The sequence below is a fragment of the Carassius gibelio genome, chromosome A2 (genome assembly GCF_023724105.1).
Source record: "Carassius gibelio isolate Cgi1373 ecotype wild population from Czech Republic chromosome A2, carGib1.2-hapl.c, whole genome shotgun sequence".
NCBI lineage: Eukaryota > Metazoa > Chordata > Actinopteri > Cypriniformes > Cyprinidae > Carassius > Carassius gibelio.
In genome coordinates this window covers 28,513,943-28,536,673 of record NC_068372.1, presented here as the reverse complement: position 1 = coordinate 28,536,673, position 22,731 = coordinate 28,513,943, and the positions used below count along the sequence as shown (strand labels likewise).

At 34.7% G+C, this 22,731-nt stretch overlaps 1 protein-coding gene across 1 annotated transcript; it reads left to right on the top strand.

The window, feature by feature from the left end:
• The first annotated feature begins 723 nt into the window (after positions 1-723).
• Positions 724-22,557, top strand: tgm1l1 (transglutaminase 1 like 1). Its single transcript, XM_052534270.1, has 14 exons — positions 724-827; positions 5,464-5,750; positions 5,852-6,043; positions 7,123-7,374; positions 12,028-12,146; positions 13,090-13,197; positions 13,338-13,515; positions 15,022-15,160; positions 15,274-15,466; positions 16,652-16,805; positions 17,791-18,075; positions 18,923-19,083; positions 19,229-19,365; positions 20,444-22,557. Exons 2-14 carry the CDS (start codon positions 5,465-5,467, stop codon positions 20,589-20,591), a joined length of 2,352 nt encoding a protein of 783 aa, XP_052390230.1. The 5' UTR covers positions 724-827; position 5,464; the 3' UTR covers positions 20,592-22,557.
• Positions 22,558-22,731: the final 174 nt, after the last annotated feature.

Below are 22,731 nucleotides of genomic sequence, written 5' to 3'. Positions count from 1 at the left end.
AAACTAAGAATCCACTTAATATTAATGTGTTTTTGGGGGCAACATGTATGAAAAAAGAAGTGTAATAATGAGAGTAATAATTAACAAGCTTTACATAATAATATATAATATTTGATAGGAATCTTTCACTATTAATTTGTTGTGTCTCCAAAAATGCATATAACCTGCTTTCAGTCACGGTGTCCTAATATGAGGACATGAAATCAAAATCATGATTCGTAACAGAAAGTCATATTTTAATTTGAAACCCCATACATTTTTCCTGATATGGTGATTTACGACACTTTAAATTTGTCAGAATTAAGCGATAATTACAAAAGATCACATGTCCATAAGAGTGTCACTAAATTAACATCAGACATTTCTGGAGATCAAGGAGAGGGAAAATAATGGTCATGGTGAAACCAAATATTTTGTATCTCTGAAACGCCCTAGACTTAAAACTGTGGCTTGTATAGTCTCAGAGAAATTCACTCAAATATAATGTCCTCATGTGAGGATGCAGGGTCTCAGGAAGTTAAGTTACAGTGATCAAATGAAATGTAAGGCTTAGATCAGGTAAAAATAGAAAACATTTAAAGGTACCAACGATTCTACAAGGGTTTTTCTTTCTTTTTTTTTTTGCTAATCATGCTCTCTTGCTTATTTTGCGGCCACCCTCTTTTGAGGACCACCCCCCTCCGCCCCCCTCTGGTTTAAAGTGTTCTTGACACGCCCCTCAGAGCATAAATTCGGTTCAGTCAGTGCCAATTTGAGTTTGCTGGGAGTTTCGCGGGCTGCTGTATTTAAAGAATACTTTCTCCCGTGAAGAAAAACAGCCAAAACAAGTAAGTCTGAACATTTTATTCATTCGTGTTTCAAGATAACTTTATCTCCCATAATTATATATTTTTTAAAATATAACGGTTTCTGCGTGTTGATGCTTATAAAGTAGACACTTTCAGTGTCTCTGTACTTTCCGTTTGGATGACTGATGTGTAAACTTTCAGTACTGAGAAACTAAAAGCACATTTACAAACCACAGTTGTTTACTGATGTAAACTATTCAATATGCCTAAAGGATAGTATTTGAAACGAAGCCAATACTTTTCTGCATTGGAATAATTCTTATGTTTTGGCAAGGATACAGTTAAAGCTGGAGACTGATTGCATTGTTTCCAGATGTTTCTTATTTTCTTGCTCTTGTGAATTCCAGCTGTACTTGATTTGAAAGGGTGGGGGAATGAAAACCTCTGCACATAGTTAACATGCATCAGACTTGAGAACATCTCCCTCATTCTCTGCTGGTTTCTGCACAAACGAATGAGAGAGCTTATAATGTCATAGCCATCCTGCTATTTTTCATTTTACATGTATATTTCATTTATTATCACAATTATGACAACCATTAATTTCTTGGGGCTACTGCATCCAGTTTTTTCCCTGGCCATTCGTGTGAGTCAAACAATTATTTTGTCTATTCCACATAAATGGAGTGATTATCATGTGCTGGTCTCCTCATGACTCTGAATGCTGAAAACATTAACTTTCTATATTTTTAGCATCACTGGCAACTTTTTTTCATATCCATTTTTAAAGATGCATCCTGTGATACATTTGACTGAATGGCAAAACTCTCTGATAAGATTAGATCTGCTTAAGCGCCTGCCCTATTACATTATAACAGGGCCAGCTTTGACTGCCAAAATCTACACATACACACAAAGCAGAAGAACGCAACCATGTGAACCACAGTGGTGCAAATAAAAAGGCAGAACTGAAGTAACTCTTGTGTTCTGGGTTGCTAGGGTTTTTTGAGTGGTTGCTAGGTGGTTCCTTTTGATGACTCGAGTCAGAAGAGGTGAACTAAGCTATCTAAAATATCTATTTGCTGTCATGTAATAACTGCATGTAGAGTCATGTTTCTTCTCGATCGGTGATAAGCTCAGTCATTCTTTTGTTGTGCATCATAGAGATGATGAAATGCATGTCATTGAAGTCTGGATTTCGAAGATAATGACTTCATCAGGTGTGAGACGTTATGCTTTTGTTTTGGTCGTGTTGCTAGGTTCTTATACATCCGTATGGGATGTTTCCATTTAAACTAGTGGGTGACGGTCACACCAAATTAAACCTTGTGGTGAAATTAAAACAATTTGGTGCCATCTAAGATCCCACACGAACACACACTGTTGTGCTCCACTTTATATAGACAGTTCACTCAGAAATTCAAATTCACCGTCACTTTCTCACCTTTATGTATGTGCAATACAAACAGAGTTTGCAGACTGTTCACACAGCTGTTTTACATACAACAAACAGAATGTGTGCAAGCTTTCAAGTGAATATTGATATATTTTCAGTGTTTCTCACACAAAACTGTCACTAACTTTTTTTTACTATACGAAAGAAAAAGTGGGGTACTTGAGATTAAAAAACAACAGAATTCGTTTTTTTCTGGGGGGGGGGGGGGTCGTTCTATGCCTTTAAAATCTAAATCTGGGTCAGGGGAGCAGATCAGTAGTCTCCCCTCTCATGTGCACATATTTGCCAGCTGCTTGCTCTAACTTTGGCTTTAGACCAGCTGCTGGAGACTTTAGACCTCATACACACAGTTGCAAACGTGGACATGTACCAGTCACAAACTTCTGAATATGCAAACATTTTTTTGAAAGAAGTTTCTACCAAGGCTGCATTTATTTGATAAAAAAAAACACAAATCTGAATTTTCAACATCATCACTTCAATCTTCAGAGTTACATGATCCTTCAGATATCATTCAGTGTTACTGACCCTAATCTTTTGCATGCAAAACTCATATAAGCATGCAGGGGTCATAGGTCACCGTGAGTCATGATTTAGTGTCAGCAGATGTGTGATGTGCTGCAGCCTGGGTATTTGGAGGCATTCTAGTCATGTCTTTGTATACTTGAAGGATTCCTTTTAAACATCCATAAATCCCTGCGGCATCTCACGATACACAAGACCCAGTGGAAGAATGTGTTGCTCTTTTATAGCTCATGAGACATAAATTAGTTTTCCGTTGAGTTTCAGTTAAATGGCAACATTGTGGAGATGCTTCTCTTAAAAGTCCTTGGGAGAAATAAAAATAGCCACAACATTTTAACATACAGTTAAAAATATAGTAGAGCTACATGATTTGGGGGGAAAATGGAATTGCAATTAAAAGATTAAAAAACATTTAAATAAAAATTGTGATAAAAAAAAAAAAACAGGTTTGTTGTGCTTGTGTGTACCCTGAAAAAATAGTTGTAGAAATATTGAATTAAACTTGAAATTCTGAAGCTGAGTAACTTCAAAAAATCCCCCCCAAAAAACATTTTTTGTGTGGTCAAAATTTTTATTATATATCAGTCTGTGATTGGTGTTGGTGATGAACATAAATGATACATTTTTGTGAATAAAATAAATAATAATAAAAATAAAATCAAAACAAGTATAACTATGTGAAAAACAATGCAGTATTTTTGAAAAATACAATTAAATTTTTTTGATTATATATATTTTATTATATATATTTTATTAAATATTTATTATGCCAATTTCTTCATTTTCAAATGTCTAACCATCAGACTTTTATTTTGATTTGGTATGTTATAATTAAGATCTACTCTGAGAGTCTATTCAAGACACGTGGAAGCAGGAGCAGAAGTCTTCATTTGAAACATTTGATGCATTAAAGATCTATCAGTTGAGATTTCTCTTTCCTAGACCGATACAAATCTCTCAATGCTGACTCAGTCTGTGCCTGCAGGGCCATAGCGGTTGTGACCTCATGTTTAAGAAACTGGGGGGCACATTGATTAAACCTTTTCAGAATTGCATACACAATTGAATACAGTCTTTTTATCTTAAACTGAAGACGACTCTTCAGGTCTTGTGAAAGTTCTCTTGACATCAACATGAATGCATATTTCCTAATTGAATAAAATATGTCACAGCAGATTTTATTTGCATTCACATTTGCCTCTGGTCTGGTCTGTCCTGTAGCTGTAGTATTGTAGTAACTTGTAGTAAATATAGCAAAATGTAGTATTCATGGCATACAGCCTGCAGCCTGCAGTGACTTACAGACATCCAGAGCTGCATAGCACACATTCTTGTTCTGGAACACGTTCACATATACAGCTGTAAGCGGATGAGCAGAACTGTGTGTGTTTGATGGTGTTATACTGGCCTTAACTGATCAATAACATGCCTTAAGGAAATTTTAGAGTACATTTTGCCAAATTTCTATATCTTAAACAAACTCTCAATTATGTTTTGTTGATGTATCACATCAATTTATTTAGAGAAATAAAAAAGGAGACACAAATGAGTCAATATTTGTCTTACAGTAATAGAATAGATCTAAAAAGGAGGCAGCTGGTTGTTGAGTTTTGTGATAGTGAGAAAAGTCTTGAGAAAACAGAAGAAAACATGTTAAAGAGATGGAAGAGAGTACAAGGCTATGTGGAGGAAAACACATGGTTCTCATTATCAGTGTTTATTCAATGTCATGCAACATCAGCATTTCTATTCCTCTTGATTTAATATTTTCTCCACCAAAGTACTAGTGATCACTGACCATTTGTGAATAATCACTGATGCATATTTTAATGACAATCTGAGACAGTGAAAGCAATCCTGGGAAATTCCTGTCTCTTTAAACAGCATGCTTAAGTTTATGGCTCATGACCAAATAGGCAATTACTTTAACAACACCGTAGAGAAACGCAGATGTGTGGAGACTTATTCTTTCCATAGGGGTCTTGATGAAGTAACATGAGAGAAAACAGTATATATGATGTTTTATTTAGGATTTTCACGATTCCTCTATTAAATTCAAGTACTCAATAAAAAAAATAAAAAAAATACTTGACTGCTTTTTGCTGGTTGATTAACTGAAAGTGGCACGTTCCACGCACAGTAATCCATGCAAAGCATTATCAGACTGATTTCTAAGACTGCACAAAATATTAAAGCCATTAAAAAATCATAAAAAAGCATAGTGCTATTCTTAATACACAAAGTCTGCGATTCAAATATAAGCTCTGGTTGTTTTATATGCGCTTTATTTATATGCGTCTCAGAGCGGTTCACAGTAAATGCTGCTCCACACAAACAGTTATCATTTAAAGTGGGTAGAGAAAAGAATCAGCCCCTTTTAAATAACCACATTTTGTTGCTTTGCAGCCTGAAATGAAGACGGATACAGTTTTATCCTGTTGTATTTACTGAGTGCAACTTATAGCATTCAAGTGAAAGAGATAACACCAACATGTCATAAAAAAATTGAACAACAGAATGATGTTACTCTTGTATTTTTCCCAGTCTTGACTCATGAGATCTCATTGGCATTCTCTTTGCATTTACTTCACCAGTTAATCATTATCAGCAAATACATTGTTAAACTTCTGTTGTCTGCTGATTCCAAGTCTTTACACCGTTCTCCATCTAATTATTTTGTATGCTGTTCTCCAGGATGCCAGGAGAGAGACTGTCAATCCGAGATAACTCTGCTGTCGGCCGGTTCCACGGTGTTTCTGCCAGCAATGGCCAGGCCGTCCCAGAGAGACAAAGCGAGTCCAAAATGAAGAAAGAAGAGAGCGGATGCCGGCGTTGGTTTCGGAGGGCCTGTCCGTGTTGCTTCCGGCGTCAGAACAGCTCGATTGATGTGACCTGTGACACTGACGGTGTGACTACTGGGGGCGGAGAGAATGAAGAGCCCAAGTCTCCGATGACTGTCACTGGAGATACAGAGCTGGACGGTGAGGAACTTTGTCTCAGGTCTACATGATATTTTCATAAACTTCAGCTGAAGTTGCTCAAACTCAATCTTTTTCTTCTTCTCCTCATCCTTTGTCATCAGAGTTGACTCTAGCAGTGCGCTCTGTGGATCTGCTCAGTCGGAAATCCGATCGGAACAAGACGGAGCATCACACGGATCAATACCACAGCGACCAGCTCATCGTCCGCAGAGGCCAGACTTTCCAAATAGAACTCGACCTCTCACGAACTTTCAACCCAAACACAGATAAACTTCACTTGGAACTGAAGACAGGTGAGCATGAAGTGGCATCTATTACACAAATATGTGCTTTTATCTGATCTTGTTGGTTTAAAAATATAGTGAAATCTTCAAATACAAATACAATTTATATATGTGTATTTTTTTTTCATTGACTCTGTTTGAGTGTCTCTCTAAAATGATAAAAAAATATATTTAAAAAAATGTATTCATGCTTTCAAACAAGCAATTATAGTGGTCAGAGTGCTGGTTTGCATTTATGTGTTACCTTTTCCACTTTTCCACATTCTTATTTTCCACAAAAAGGAAAATAAGAATGTAACATTAAAAATTTCTATTTCAGATAAATGTATTTCATATGTCATTAAACTGCAAGCTTGTGACAACTTACCCCATATATTGTGAAAAAATGCACCACTTTAGTGTCAGCCAGTGTTTAATGTGCTGTAAGTTTTTTCCTGGGCATTAGAGGTTTGTTTTTCATGTTTCACATCTGACACTTTAACATTTAAATGCATGACTTTTTTTTAGCTATTAATAAATCACTGATTTCATGTTCATAAAAATAGATCAGGGTTCATAATATGTGCGAGTCTTATGTGTTCTGTAAACTTCTTTGTCTATGTGTGAATGAATCACAATATTTTAGCCATATTTTAGTGTTAATTTAGTATCATTAATGTACTATTATAGTTTTTTTTTTCAGATTTTGAATTAGATAACATTTGATCTTTTTCTGCTTTTATTTTAATTTATGTTAAAGTTTTAGTAGTTTTGCTGTTTTTGTCATTAGTTAGTCTGTATATTTTATATCAATTTAATTTATTTATTTCAGTTTATTTTAGTATTTCAAATTAAACTTTATGAAAATGAGAAATGCTGCATTTGGCAACTAGCCAAAACAAATATTTTATTTTAGTTAATGTTACTTTATTTGTGGCTTTAGTTTTAGTGACTGATTTCAGCATAGTTGTGTTTGGAAATGATTTGGCTGGAATGCTCCCTTGTGTAATAATTTATCAGGAGTTTCGAAACCTGGAACCGAATTCATCACATTCTTCTGGAAGCCATTAAGCCTCTCCCTAAACCATGTGTTTCATGCCGTCATTCAGGGCCGCTCCCGCAGGTGTCGAAGAAGACACACGTCATCATACCGCTGGTGGACGAGCTCCAGGATGAACGCTGGGAGGCCAAGATTGTGGAGCAGAATATCAACCGGGTCAAGCTGTCCGTCAACTCCCCCGTCACCGCTGTTATCGGGAAGTACAAGCTGACCATCACAACGCAATGCCTGAAGACGAGCGAAACTACCACGTTTGACTCCGACAAAGACATTTATATGCTCTTCAATCCCTGGTGTGAAGGTAAGACAGACAGAGCTCCAGGTTTCTTTGCATTTAAATATGCAGAACATTTTCACACCCTCAGGAAATCCAAGATGTAGAAGAGTTTGTTTCTTCATGGTAACAGATTTGGAAAAAAATGTAGCATTCCATCACTTTCTCACAAATGGATCCTTTGCAGTGAATGGGTGCCGTCAGAATGAAAGTCCACACAGCTGATAAAAACATCATAATAACGCACAAGTAATCCACACCACTCCAGTCCTTCAGTTAACATCTTGTGATGCGAACACCTGCATGTTATGAAAAACAAATCTATAAAGACATAACTGATGCTTGCAGATTGATTTTTGAACTCTCATTCTGACAGCACCCATTTTCTGAATTTGTTGAAACAAAAACTAATTTTGAGAAACAGTAATTGAAACACACAATTGAAAACAGATGAAGTGCAATAAAGTAAACACTTAAACGTATATTTCGGATGTTTTCTTTTCATTAGTCTGGAAGAAGCCAAACAGCCCATAAATACAGTAGTGTCAGCTTAAGATGATATTTTATGCTCATATCTGCCATAGCTGCCTTTTGCATCAGCACAGAGTTTGCAACACGTTTGTGAATTGCGTTGTGTCATATTTTAGAATGCCGTGAGGCATAAAGTCAAGCTTGCGTAGATAGAAGATGACTCTACACCAACTCATTCATTGACGAGAAGCCAAGACACACCACCACTAGAGCATATCTGGGAAACACTGATATTTTTAGCCTAAAATATTGCACAGGCAACTGTTAATGCAATATAACATGGAGGTGTAACAAGTTTCCTCTTGCAGCCCAGTGACTTAAGTCAGTCTTCAGGAGGAATGAACGTGATCTTGCTTTCCTTCTGAGTTCCATCAGTTTTGATCAACAGCTGTTTTGGCTTTGCCACAATTACTAGCTATAACTCAGAACTAAGCTTGTCCTTACACAACATAATTTCTGTCAAGCAGGAATCAGTTTTGCTTGTGGTGATTTTCTTATGGTTGTCTTTTGAAATATAAGATTAGATGATGGTTATGGCCACCTCAGTATTTTGTCCTTTGCCATGATAATTTTTCAAAAGGTGTATTTATACAGACCTTTTAATTAATTTCAAATTCATAGGCAGCGGAAATGCAATCAAATAAAAAGTCTTAACTATATAATAAATATGTCAGGGTTTGGCAAGGAGGAACTCAAGTGCAGACAGAAATCCGGTTACACAGAGGGTTTATTAACAAAAAGGGGAAAAACAAAACCCACGAGGGGGAAAACAACGGCTAGGGCAGAAACTAAACAACTTAACAGGATTGACATGATAAACAAACTCTTAAACACTAACTACAAACAAACACTCATGGTTATACAAAGACTTCAAGGATTCAGGAACATATAGAGACACTCACGATCTGGTAAACAATCACAAGTAGGAACAATCACAAATGTGGAACAATGAACCAACGAAAAACAGAGCACACTAGGAGATCTAAATAGGGGAACTAATCAAGACACAACAGGTGGCACAGATAAGGCAATCACGGCAAGACTAGGATAACAAGGGGGGCGGGGCAAGGGAACGAGACAACACAAGCACATGGCCCAAAGACAAGGCCATGTGCTTGTACACAAAACACGGGTCTGTCATGATCCTGACTCAAGACTAGGGAAAAATCAAGGACACGAGGGCAGAATCATGACAAAATAAGGATGCTTAAGGATGTGAAATGAGCAATTTCACAATAAAATGTAATGAACTATTATTATTAATGTTTTTTACAAGGTTTTATTATTCCTTGTATTATTTCTCAGACAAAACGTTGCATATTTTTACGAAATTTAAATATGATATAAATATAAATTTAAACAAAGCCTAAATCAAATTAAAAATGTCCAAATAAAACAAATCTTCGTATGAACAAACTAAGGCTTTGTCTGTGCTTTTTCCATTTGAAATCAGAGGAAACCACTGAAATGTAATCACAAGCCAAACAAAGATGCTGCATACATGAATATGAACAATTTTGGTTTAAACTATACTGTATAATTTCAAAATCAAAGGCAAAAACAGAAGTGTCTGACTTTAGCTTTGTGAAACTATGTTAAATAAAACATACCTGGTTTCAAAAGTCTCTGTTTTGGTCCGTTTACACTGAAATACAACCCCAGGGTTTTCAAACGAAAATGGGGTCTACAATATTTTCGAAAATCTCCTTTTTATTCAAGGGTTGAAAATGCCGGGGTAGTGTAAACGACAGGCAAAACCATAGCAAAAGTTTAGCATTTTAAAATGAAAACACACATTCACTGTCTGACAGCAGGTGGCCCTTATGGAACAGCAGTGATACAGCGTTTCCTTGTTTACCGCTGACAACAAAGCAGCGCTGCATTCATAAACACTTTAATATGGAGATAAGATGGAAAGCAAGAACTTGAATCAACTTGAATCGACTTCATATCGTCACATATTTTCATCAATTATTCAACTTATTTAATGCATATAATAATAATAATTTAAAAAAAAAACATACGTTTTACACCTTTTATATTTGAAAGCTTCATTCTGCATTGACTCAGAGTGTTTAGTCCTAATTAGTCTGTTAGGTTATTTCTTTGGGTGCATCAGGCTTTGCTCTCTTTCCTGCACTGAATGCCAGAGATGTTTTGTAAGATAGAGAGAGAGGTCTGCCAAATCACATTTCACTCCTAAAACTGTAATCCTTTCTTTCTTTGCATTTTTGTCTGTGTTTTTTTCTACAGCTCCACCTCATCTGGCAAGTCACATGTCAAATATATCTTCCCTCTCCCTCTCTCTTTCTTTCTTTTCCTCCCTGGCCCCTCGTTCATTCCAGGCCCCTTCCTGTCATTCTTTACTGCTTTCTTTCAGACTGTTGTTTTATAACACTACAGTTTTATGCCGTGCGATTTTGCTGAAAGCTGCTGTCTCATTCCTGTTCTGCTGAACATTGTGAACTCTGTAAACCTGCATGAATGAAGAGTTTCAATAACAGGGTGTAGCTGACTTTAACTTGACATAACTTGATTATTTACTCAAGAGCAGTACAATTTAGAGGACGCCTAAGAGTTTTAAAATAAAGAGATAAAGTGAACCATGGCTCATTGGGTGTCATATTGTTAAATATGGATCTTCTTTATAACAGTCTGTTGTCATTTTGCTTTCATCGTACTGATTTCTGTATCGTCATCAAATATGTTGCTAATATTTGCTGTTGTTTATTAATTTTCAACTTTCCAATATCCACTTCCTAAAGGATCATGTCATTAGGAACTAGCTTTTATTAATTGTAACGATAAAATCTCCATACTCATCGGGAAGAAGGAGGCAGGAACCGGCGCACAATCAAAACATAATTTTAATATTCAAAAATAAATACAAAACGGCGCACCAGCCCCTCACGGCCGACTGGTGCACATAAATAAAAAGCAAACACATAAAATAATGTCCCAGGCCTGGTCCTCTCTCGTCCTTCACTATCATCGCTCCAGTTTTATATCCTTCCATCTCCTACGTGGGACTCGATACTGGCGGTGGGGCGCAGGTGTAGCTCATCTCCAATCACTACACCTGGCCTCACTCCTCGTTCCCACGCCTCTCGGCCCCGCCCCACTCGCCACATTAATTAAGTTGCTTTTACAGAAGACTAACTAAAAGCCCTTGAGAAAATAAAATATGAATGACTAATTAAAACAATACTCTTAAGGAAACATATTCATGTTTAAACTTTTTGATCAGAGAAAGAGAAAAAATGAAGAGGCATCAGAAAAATAGCGCAATTAATGGCATGTTTTTAATTATTTTAATGGTGTGTTATTAAAATAATAACTTAATAACTAGAACTCTTATTTTCTAGTATTATTTATGATTTTTAATTTTCGGTTTTCATTTTTATTTTAGGATTTAGTAATTTTCTTATGTGCTTTTGCCTTTTTTATATTTCTATTTAGCTTTTATTTAATTTTATTTTTATTTATTAATTTATTGAAGTAATTTAATTTTATTTGGTTATTTGTCATGGCAACATTTTTTATAAATTTTTTTAAATCTAATATTTATATTTTATTTTATTTCAACTTTATTTCAAGTAATGGAAGCTATTTTTAATTGTATACTTTTGTATAGCTATAACAACACGTTGGAAGTTGGAAAATCTGCTCTGTGTTCACTTAATTGTGTTATTGTTAATGGAAAACTGATATGATTTACATCTTAAAGTACTTTTACAATTTTTTCAAGTATATTAAGTCCCGAACATAAACTATAGTAAGCATGAGCCTGCTGTGTTTTTCTGTTTCAGTGCTTCACTCTGGCTCTGGCCTCTTTCCATTACACATTTCTCTAGCGTGTCTGAGTCGTTTTTTCCATTCATTTTATAATCTTTGCAGTCCTGTTGTATCTCTTCTGGTCATTTCAGTTACCTCCCTTTCTCTCCCTTTTCCCGTTTGATTACACCTCCCTCTTTTTCGGCCCATGTTTAGAAGGGAAAACAGAGCAGATTCCAGACGTCCTGTGGAGCCTCACATTGATGACATTATAACACTGCTTTCTTTTAAAGTGACCCAACCCACCGTATCAAATCATGCAGCAGTGTGTTCATGCTCCCTCATGACTCTCTCTCTCTCTCTCTCTCTCTTCAGATGACACAGTGTACATGGAGAGTGAGAAAGAGCTGAAGGAGTATGTCTTAAATGACACTGGAAGGATCTACTATGGCACTGAGAAGCAGATCGGAGCTCGTACATGGAACTTCGGCCAGGTGTGGACAGAAATAAAATACTAAGAATAAAACTGAATTAAGCACTTTCTCAGGGAAAAGCATGCTACTAAAGATCATTGTGTCATACATGGAAGAAAGCACATTGCACACCATAATTCACACACTGATATCAAACATAACGTTTTACCACAAATGCCAGTAATCGGTGAACTGATTATTTAACAGCTATCCATATTTTACCTGCCATTATACATTTTGCTGATTTTTTTTTTTTATATTTCATTTTGCTTTATATATATATATATATATATATATATATATATATATATATATATATATATATATATATATAATAATAATAATTATTATTATTATTTAGTAAAAAAAAATATTTGCTATCTACAGTATTAATGCCGGTCAGTGTTAATTTGGTATTTGTAATATAGTTTTAGCTGTATTTATATATAAATATAAGCATACATAGTAATTTTTATTATTTCATTTTTAGTACTTAAACTTATGTATTTCAGCTAGTTGGCAAGGCATTCCTTATTTTTGTTTCTGATTTGAGTTTTTCAACAAATATTGACATTTTATTTCAGTTATCAAAGTTTTTTTATATAGTTTAAGTTAACGATAACAACTTTTTAAGATTTTTTTGTAAGTAACACCACATTTCACAAAAACATGAAGCATGTTTAACTTATTTTTTCAAAACCTGCTCACATTTAGACAGGAAAAAAGCATGTAAAGCACAGTTAATTTAGTTTTTATATGGCATTTACAGTAAATCTGACATCGATTATACCACAATTATAAACTGGCTTAGAAAATAACCTGATTACTGTGCTTACAAAATATCAAACATTTGTGTCAACTTTGCAACCAGAATTTGTCAAATTTGCCTCTACTGGCGAATGTTATTTTTGGACCCTGTTTAGACTTGAGATTTCACCTGGTTCTCTCTCTCTCTCTCACTCAGTTTGATGAAGGAATTCTGGAGGCCTGTCTGTTTGTGCTGGATAACAGCGAGGTTCCTCCATCGGGCAGAGGAGATCCGGTCAGTGTGGTCCGAGTCATTTCTGCCATGGTGAGTGCCGCCACATCCAGCAACACTGCTGGAACAAATTTGGTAGAGAGTTCCAGATCATTCTGATACTCTAAACAAAGACTCTTTATCCTCCCTGACCTCAGAAACCCGTGGTTCATTTATTTGATTGCCTGTTCTAGGTGAATTCCCCGGATGACCGTGGCGTGCTGGAGGGAAACTGGTCTGGGAATTACACGGGTGGGACGTCTCCCACGGCCTGGAGTGGAAGTGTTGAAATCCTCAGGCAATACCACAAAGAAGGAGGAACGCCAGTCAAATACGGCCAGTGCTGGGTGTTTTCTGGGGTCACGACCACAGGTGTGTGTGTGTGTCTAGATAACAGCTTCCATTTACCATTCTTTACCATAGTAAAACTTGTGGTTAGTGATTCAGAATTCCAGCTTGTAGGCATATACTCCCTTAAAATATAAGTTCTTTACTGGCATTGATGGTTCCAATGAGAACCTTTAATACCCATGGAATCTTTCTATTCCTTAAAAGGTTCTTTATAGTTGGAAAATTTTCTTTAGATTTTTTAAATGGTTCTTTTAAGAATTTTTCGCTGAAAGGTTCTTTGAGGATCCAAAAATGGTTCTAGTCCAATATTTTCAGAACCTTTATTTTTAAGAATGTAACAATTTCGACTGTGGAAAAAAACACAGATAAATGCCATATAAAAAAAAAATCACATATTATTCCAAAAGTCAACATTATTGTGTTTCTCAATGCTTGTTTTTGGTGATATTTTGTCCAAATTATCAATTCATGCCAAACAAATGTCTTTGTGACAAAATTAGATTATTACAATTATTTCAGAGAAATCTGCCAGGATATCAAAGGACATTTTATGATTGATTAAAAAAATCAAGGGGTCAAATATTGCAATCATGCATTTTTTGTTATTTCTAAAATAAAAAAGTCACCAGTCAACTAGTCTTCACTAGTAACTTCACGAACAACTGACATACACAAAAGCATTGTAAACATTTTCTCAAGTTAGTCTTGTTATTTGAAGGTTGCTTTCTGTTTTCTGCAACCAGCTTTTAATGTTTTACACATCAAAACGTATATGGTCAAATATAATATCATAGAAACTGAGAGGGTATAAAATGTCATGTCTTTAATGCAGTCAGAGTCCTGTGACATTCATAGCTGACCCCCGTAGAGAATGTCAGTTGAAAATACTATCATCTGCATGCTGTTCATTCCACACACAGATATTAATAGTGTTGCACTCTGCATGAGAATTATTGCTTAGACTGTCACAGTAGTTACATTTGATATAAAATACTCTAGCTATAAATTTTTTTCCTTTATGTTAATTGTATCGTTTAGCGTAAAAAATATTACAGATTAGCCGAAAGTCTGTCGATTCATTAAATGATGAGCTGTTTCCTCTAAAAAGCTGTTTATTCAGCATAGTGAAGCCTCACCTCCATTGATATCCGTTAAAGATAACGGCCTCGGGTCTCCTTTCTCACGTTAGCATTAGCATTTTCAGCTAATAGTTGCAGGCTTGCCTTCTAGTGGCTTTGTGGCATCTTAGGAAACATTGCTTAATATTACCAGTGCAGAAAACAGTTGTGCTGCTTCATATTTTTGATAAATATATTTGATACATTTTTCAAAACTAAAAAAAAGAGAGTCTAAAGAACAACATTTATTTGAAATAGAAATATTTTGTAACATTTTAAAAGTCACTTTTGTGAATAAAAGCATTAATTTCTCCTAAAAAATCTCAAATGTTTGAACGGTAGTGTTTCTATTATATTGAATACCTACAAAACATGAGTAACTCCTGCTCTTTCTCTGTGTGTGTCCCAGTATTGAGATGTCTAGGTATTCCGACCCGCTCCGTGACTAATTTCCAGTCTGCCCATGATACGGATGTGTCCTTGACAACAGATGTGTATTTTGATGAGAACATGGAGCCAATCCATCATCTCAACTCGGACTCTGTATGGTGAGCATTTGTGCTTTTTCATGGAGTACTTTCACTGGTATATCATTACTCATTCTTTTCTGAAGTCTTTCTGAATCCCTGAGTTCCTCTCTTTCCTTTTGTTGTTCCTGCAGGAACTTCCATGTGTGGAACGATTGCTGGATGGCCCGTCCGGATCTGCCTCCAGGTTTGGGCGGCTGGCAGGCCGTGGACTCCACACCCCAGGAGACCAGTCACGGGACGTTCCGCTGTGGCCCGGCGTCACTTGCCGCTGTCCGCTCTGGACAGGTGTACCTTAAATTCGACACACCTTTCGTCTTCGCTGAGGTGAGTCCAGACACATCGATGTTAAATCTATCATTATATAAATAAATAAAACACACACATCTTTTTTCGGTAGAAAAGTGAATGTTAGTTAATCAAAATTTACTGGAGATAAATAAAAATACACATTCATTGAAAATTACTTAAGAAATGGGCACCAGCTACATTTGACCATATTTTGGAATATAAGCCAATTTTTTTAATTATCTGAAACATACTGCAACTTATATTTTCAAAGCTAAAGATATTAGAATATATTATGACTGTAAAAAATTAGTTAGACTTTGTGTTTATAATAAATGTTGTTAATAATGAATGCCATTATCGTTTTTAGTTTTTTGTTCTTATAATTTGAATTCCTTTTCTTTTCTGAATATGGTTACATTTGAAGGGTTTGTTATAATGTGAGAAGAACCAAAATACATTTGTTGTTTCTTTATAGTGTTTATAATATTTATAAAAGTTTTTTCTTAATTATTTCTGAATGAAATTTATTTAATTAAAATATAAAAGCTTGCTCCTGCTACCTTCTTATAAACATTCCTTTTCAGCTAACATCACCAGTGTTATTTTAGTATTATTTATGTACTATTTTATAGTATTTATTACTATTTTAGATTGGCTTTAATTTATGTTCTTCTTATTCTTTTTAGTTTTATTTTATTTTAAGTGTTTGTGTGTGTGTGTGTGTGTGGGGGGGGGGGGGGGGGTTCTATTTCGCTTTTCATTTTTGTCTTGGTTTTAGTCATTTTTACTTTTTATTCTATTTAAATAATTTTTATACATATTTTTAAAAACTTAAATCTTCTTCATTAAAGTTAGTTGCCAAAGCAACATTTGTAATTAAGTTTTTCTTCTAATATTCATATATTATTGTATTTCAGCTTTATTTGATGACCCAAAATGTATTTTTAATAGTTTTTGGTAACATCGATAACACTGGACATCACAATTTATTTTCATTGAGAAAAATGAATTGCTGTTTGACTCTGAGTATATCACAGCACAGAAGTTAAAGGACTTGTGTGAATATGCAACAGGACAGGCCGGTCCTGACGTGCTGGCATTCCTGGTTAACTTTTTTTCTTTATACCTATGAAAGATTCAGTTTGAAGCCTGCATTTATCTTGACAGTCGTGTCTCTTTGAAGCAGTTTCAGCATTAAACCTTGTGTTTTTTCTGCTGCAGGTGAACAGTGATAAGATCTACTGGCAGAGGAACCTGGATGGCACCTTCAGTCAGATCCACAGTGAGAAGAAAGCAGTCGGTCACTGCATCAGCACTAAGGCGGTGGGCTCCGACGAGCGTGTCGACATCACACACCTTTACAAATATCCTGAAGGTGAGAAACACACACACTTTCACACATTTTGAACATCAATCTCAGTGTCTTGATTTGCTTGTACCCATCAGAAACACATGAAACACACACTAGCAGCTGGGAAACGAAGAGGCACTGAGCAAATATTACTGAATATATCAGGGCCAACATGTACATAATGATGAAATAATGTGGTTTTTAAATTATGAGAATGCTCGTAAGAAATATATATGAATATGAGTGGATCGCACAAAAACTGTGAAGAAATCAAATCAAATCAAAAGAAAAAAAAAAGAAAATGATTTTACACAAACATAATTATTTTTACATTCTGATTTTCTTTAGTAAAAAAAGCCTTATTATAAAAGATTTTATATAAATGATTTGTTATGTATTATTTATTATAACATATTTTTTTATTTAATATACATGAAAATATAATAAATGATTTATTAGCAAGTAGAAAACACTTATTTATTTTAACTTATTTATTTTAACATTTATTTTATTTTATAAAAAGATAAAAACGATTTGACCTTTAGTGAAAAATATAACCTTTCTTTGTGAGATTTATCCAAACAATCAGGAGTTAAATTCATGTTCTTAGTCAATGCTGTCTTACAAGTGCCACTTGCAACACTGAGCAGAAGTGATGGCTAATGCTGGACAGAAAACACAATAACCTTTGAATCAGTGATAAATGGCTTGACATTCCTCTCCCATAATCACTCAGCATTTTCACCAAAATAAATACCTGTCATTATCTCTGAATGGGTTGTTTAAATTTAACCGAGTTCCACCCACAGGAAACAATATCTGCATTGTCTCAGTTACTCAGCTACACAAAATACAAACAAACCAGACATCAGACTTAAAGGGACAGTTCACCCAAAAATGAATGAGTTTCTTTATTCTACTCAACAGAAAAGTAGTCATGTAGGTAAAAAGTAAAAATGTAGGATATACTTTATTTACATTCTTTTTTTTTTTTGATCTGTCACATCAGACTCGGAGGAGGAGCGTATCGCAGTGGAAACCGCCTGTCGCTATGGCAGTAAACCCGACGTCTACTCCAGTCCCATTGCTGAGGACGTGCGGGTGGAGGTGATGATGGACGGAGAAGGTCCACGCATGGGAGGAGACGCTCAGCTGAAGATCGTGGTGAAGAACACCAGCTCTCAGCCGCGCAGAACCACCCTCCACAGCCAGGTGGCAGTCATGTACTACACCGGCGTGCTGAAGGACACTGTGAAGAAGGACACGCTTAATGTGGAGCTCAAGCCACAGGAAGGTGAGTTTGCATACTAGCATACTATTCATACTACAGTTAACTATGCATACTGTCATGCCATGAAATAAAAATATATACATACATACACACACACACACATACACAATTGCAAGTTACAAACTAATTCAGTTTACATCTTGCAAGTTTGACTTTTTTTTGCTTTTTCTGCTTTTATTTCTAATGTGATAAACCACATCAAACATATTTTCTCATTATATGAATAAAGACAATGTATGCAAATTTTATTTGTAGTCATTTCTGTACTACAACACATTAATTTCAATTTTTAAATTGATCAAATTTGCTGAATAAAGCTTGCAACAAAATGAGATCATGTAAAAAGTTTTTCACTTTTATTGTTGCATATTGTATACTTGTAGTGTTTAAATTTTCATGAAAACAATAATCTACTCACTTTCGTATTGCTACTGTAAAGGCATACATATTTTACTGTAGTTTTTGCTATTTTAAATAAAATAAATAAAGTAATTAATAAACATTAATAAACAAAATCATTCTTTTATATGTAATTATTGTATTTCAATATTATTTATTTTCTTTTAAATATACTTTATATAAACTTGTAAAAACATAGGGATTTCTGTAATTCCAGTTGTCTATTTTACATCATTTAGAAAATAACTTCATTCATTTGTATCACTCCTGTGAGTAAATACTGTATACATATTTAAATTGCTACCTAGTAAAAAAAAAAAAAAACATTTGATTATTTATTTTATTTTTGAATCCATTTAGCATTTAAATATAGGCAGTGCAGGAGGAATGTCATGTCTACAACTCATAACCATTGCTGATAATCTCTTCATGTCTATTTTACGTCCTTTAGAGAAGGTCATTGACTGGGTGCTGCCATACACACAGTATCAGAATCAGCTGGTGGACCAGGCCGCGCTCATGCTGACCCTGTCGGGACGGGTCAGTGAGACCCAGCAGGTTTTGGCCAATCAGACCAGCTTTAGGCTCCGAACACCTGATCTCAACATTGAGGTGAGACATCCAGAGCCTTCAGCTGCTTTTTCTTGCTAGACAGTTGTGTTTACTCTCAAATTTAACCACAGTAACGCTTTGCAGACACTTTATTGCATCTTAAAATTGGAAAGGGTTTGTAAATGTGCTTTGTTTCTCGTTGTAGCCTATAGGAGAGGCTTATGTGGGCAAGGAGATGTCCGCGAAGATCACCTTCACAAATCCTCTGCCTTGTGCTCTCCGTAATGTGGTTATCCGAGTGGAAGGACTGGGACTGAGAGACCTCCATCCCATCAAAATCGGGTAAGAGCCTCACAATTCCTCAAGATTAGTCATCCTGAATGTTTAGAACTGAATGTGTTCAGGATTCGACCATTTGAAAACAATCCTACGGGATTAGTGGGAATTTGCTCATGGAATCAAAGCAAAAACTAGATCCCAAACAGCACAAAGTTCCCAACAGGACTATTGTGATCATAGACTGGATAAAATGGCCATGTAGGATATTTGATAAAATTGTTTGGAATTTTGAAAACTGCTAAAGCTCTCTTAATGATTTCCCTGTTCCAGTTCAATACAAGTATAGTTTTGATGAATGTTGCACAATATCCAAAATGACTCGTAAAAATAATACAATCTTGCAGTAATTTCCATTAGCATATCGATTAAGTTCCACTAAATATATAAAAACTTACTGAAATAAAAAAAGAGTTTAAGTTGAAGTAATAACATGAAAATTACTAAAACTTGTAACTGTTATAAATATCAAGCTAAATAAAAAAATATAAATAAACTAATTAAAATTAAAACAAATGTCAAAAATAAAATTACTAAAATATAAAAAATATTTTATAAAATACCTAATTCTAAGTATTAATAAATAACATAAAACTATACTATATTAAATATTAAAACTATAATATAAATGATCATATAAAATACTAAATAACACTGACCTGTGCACAATTCAGTTGATTGCTCTTGCTCTGCTAAAATTATTAAAACGGACATAAATATAAAATAAATCTAATAAAAATAAAAAATAAAAACAAATTTTACATGTAAAATGAGAACTGATGATATGAAAATGAAAGCACCCTCTGGCGGCTGGAGATGGTAATGTTTTCTCTTGGTTCATGTCTCTTAGTTCATTTCTCTTGGTTCGTGTCAAATTAATTTTGTTAAATAAGTCGCACCTGACTATAAGTCACAGGACCAGTCAAACTATGAAAAAAAGGTGTGACTTATAGTCCAGAAAATACGGTATATACTAAATAACAATTCAGTTCCTGTACAGTTCAGTTCAAGAAATCCTCCAATTTCTCTCTCTAATGAACGTGTTGCATTGATCTCTCTCTCCTCTCTTTCTCTTGTCTCTCAGTGATGTGAGTAAACATGCCAATGTGACGGTGACGGAGCACTTCATCCCCACGATAGCAGGCAAGAGGAAGCTGGTGGCGTCTCTGGACTGCAGACAGCTGTCACAGGTGCACGGCGTGGCCGACATCGACGTTCACGAGAGCCAGTGAATTCAGTCTGCTCTTCGGACTTCACAGTATTATATCTGCATTATAACGGCACAAACCGTTTTTATGTAGTTTACGCTGAGCCGTATGGTTAATCTTAAAGAAATAACCCTCTTTTTCACATACAAGCGTTCCTACTGTACGTCCATAATTTGAAGTTTGTTTTTATTTCATTTTAGACATTATTTATTTAAAAAAAGGCATTTGCTATACTGTGTGAATTAACTGTTGTTAGGTTTAGTTGATCAAATGTTTCTCTTCACCACTATAAAAAGAAAGCTCTTATATATTAACATATGGTTATTAAAATTGTATTTATTTTATTCATCTAATATATATATATTATTGTGGATACACACATGTAGCCTATGCATTTAATTTCTAAGCACCTGTACTAACTTATATTGAATACTGTTCGCAATAATGACTATTATGGATTAATTTAATGTGTCTTCCAGGAAATGATTAACATTAATATTGAATTAATATTGAGTTACATTGGACTGATGCAAAATTCTGTTGCATCGTCACTTAATTTTGCTGTTATAAAGACTATAAACTAACACTATGCCTGTGCAGTTCAACTATGAAAGCATATGAAGTAGGGTGTGCGATCTATATTATCTATGATAACAATATATTTGAGATTATCAAGTATATTGCAAAAACACACCCAGAAAGTGCACACATACACTGAGATGCAGGTTAGACTACTTCACAAGCACATGTTAAACGGTGTGATTTATTCTATTAAAATACATTTCGAATTTCCCCAAAATTCAAGTCAAAGGGGCAAATATGACTTTTACATGTCTTTTATATTTATATTAGCTGATACAGTTAATATCACAAGGAGTACTTTTTTCTCTCCAAATATCAGTACGATTACAAATGTTACATTGATTTTATAAAACAGTCCAATAAATTAGAAGTTACAGTAATATTAATTGAAGGTGTTTGCTCTATTTCGTCAATGAAAATATATTTTTTTGTCTCTGAGCAAAGCAACAGTGATTTTTTTTCTCTTTTTTTCCTGAATTTATCAGCAGTTTTAATGAATCGGTTGAATGAATGACTCTCTCATGCAGTGATTTAAGGTGTAGATTTAAAGTATATTTTCCCTTTCCTCCAGAATCATTTCAGATATGAACAACTAACATTCTGTTTACATTAAACATTATTTATGCATTTGTAACTGCGGGTGAAATGCATTCATGTCCTGTATTAAAGATTCTGTGTAAATGCATCTAAATGCCACTTTAGATGCAGATTCTGTGCCTTGCATTGCAACACAAATTTTGTTGATATGGATTTCATTTGATTGTAGTGTTTTATCATTTGAATTTGTTGATTAAATGTAAGAATTTGACACAAAGGATTATGCATACATTTAATAAGGTTAGAAATCAATGTAAACTTATTGGAAAAGTAAATTTCTTGCAGACTAACCACCTAACAGAATATGAAGCTTTGGGGGTTCTGTGTCCACAGCAGTCCTAAACCTGCCAGAATACCAGCACAATAACATGCTCAGCAAAACATTGTCTAATTATCGATATCGACAAAATTCCAGAAAATATTGGGATTTTTTTGTCATTATCGCACACCCCTAATTTTCACGATACACTCACACTTTAAGGCATATTAGGTTTTTATGAAGGAGATAAAAGTAGTTACATGTTTGAATTAGGTATGTTTTAATAGCATTTTATTAACACCATATTCTGTTTTCTGTGGGAGTTTTTTTTTTTTTTGACAATGTTTCTTTCGCCTGCTTTTTTCACTCCCTTGTGTTTGAATTTGAACTTATGTCATCTGTGATTAAATGGATTCATTTTCATATCAATTGATTCATACATGGATAGTGTTGAATGTGTATGTATATATATAATTCTTTTCTGCATTGCACCCCTGCTTCATCTTGTTTCCTATTCTGGCTTGAATAAATAAATATGTTCGTAATGTCATAGCAACATGCTACTTATTTAATGTTTGCAGTATGGAATCTATAGGATGTATTTTCTGTATTTACCTGCCCTGAAAAACACTGCAGAGTATACATGGTATCTTACAATGAAATGCATTTGATAACTTTCAAGTCTAGCATGACAAGTCAGAAATATCAGGAATGATTTTTTTAAAA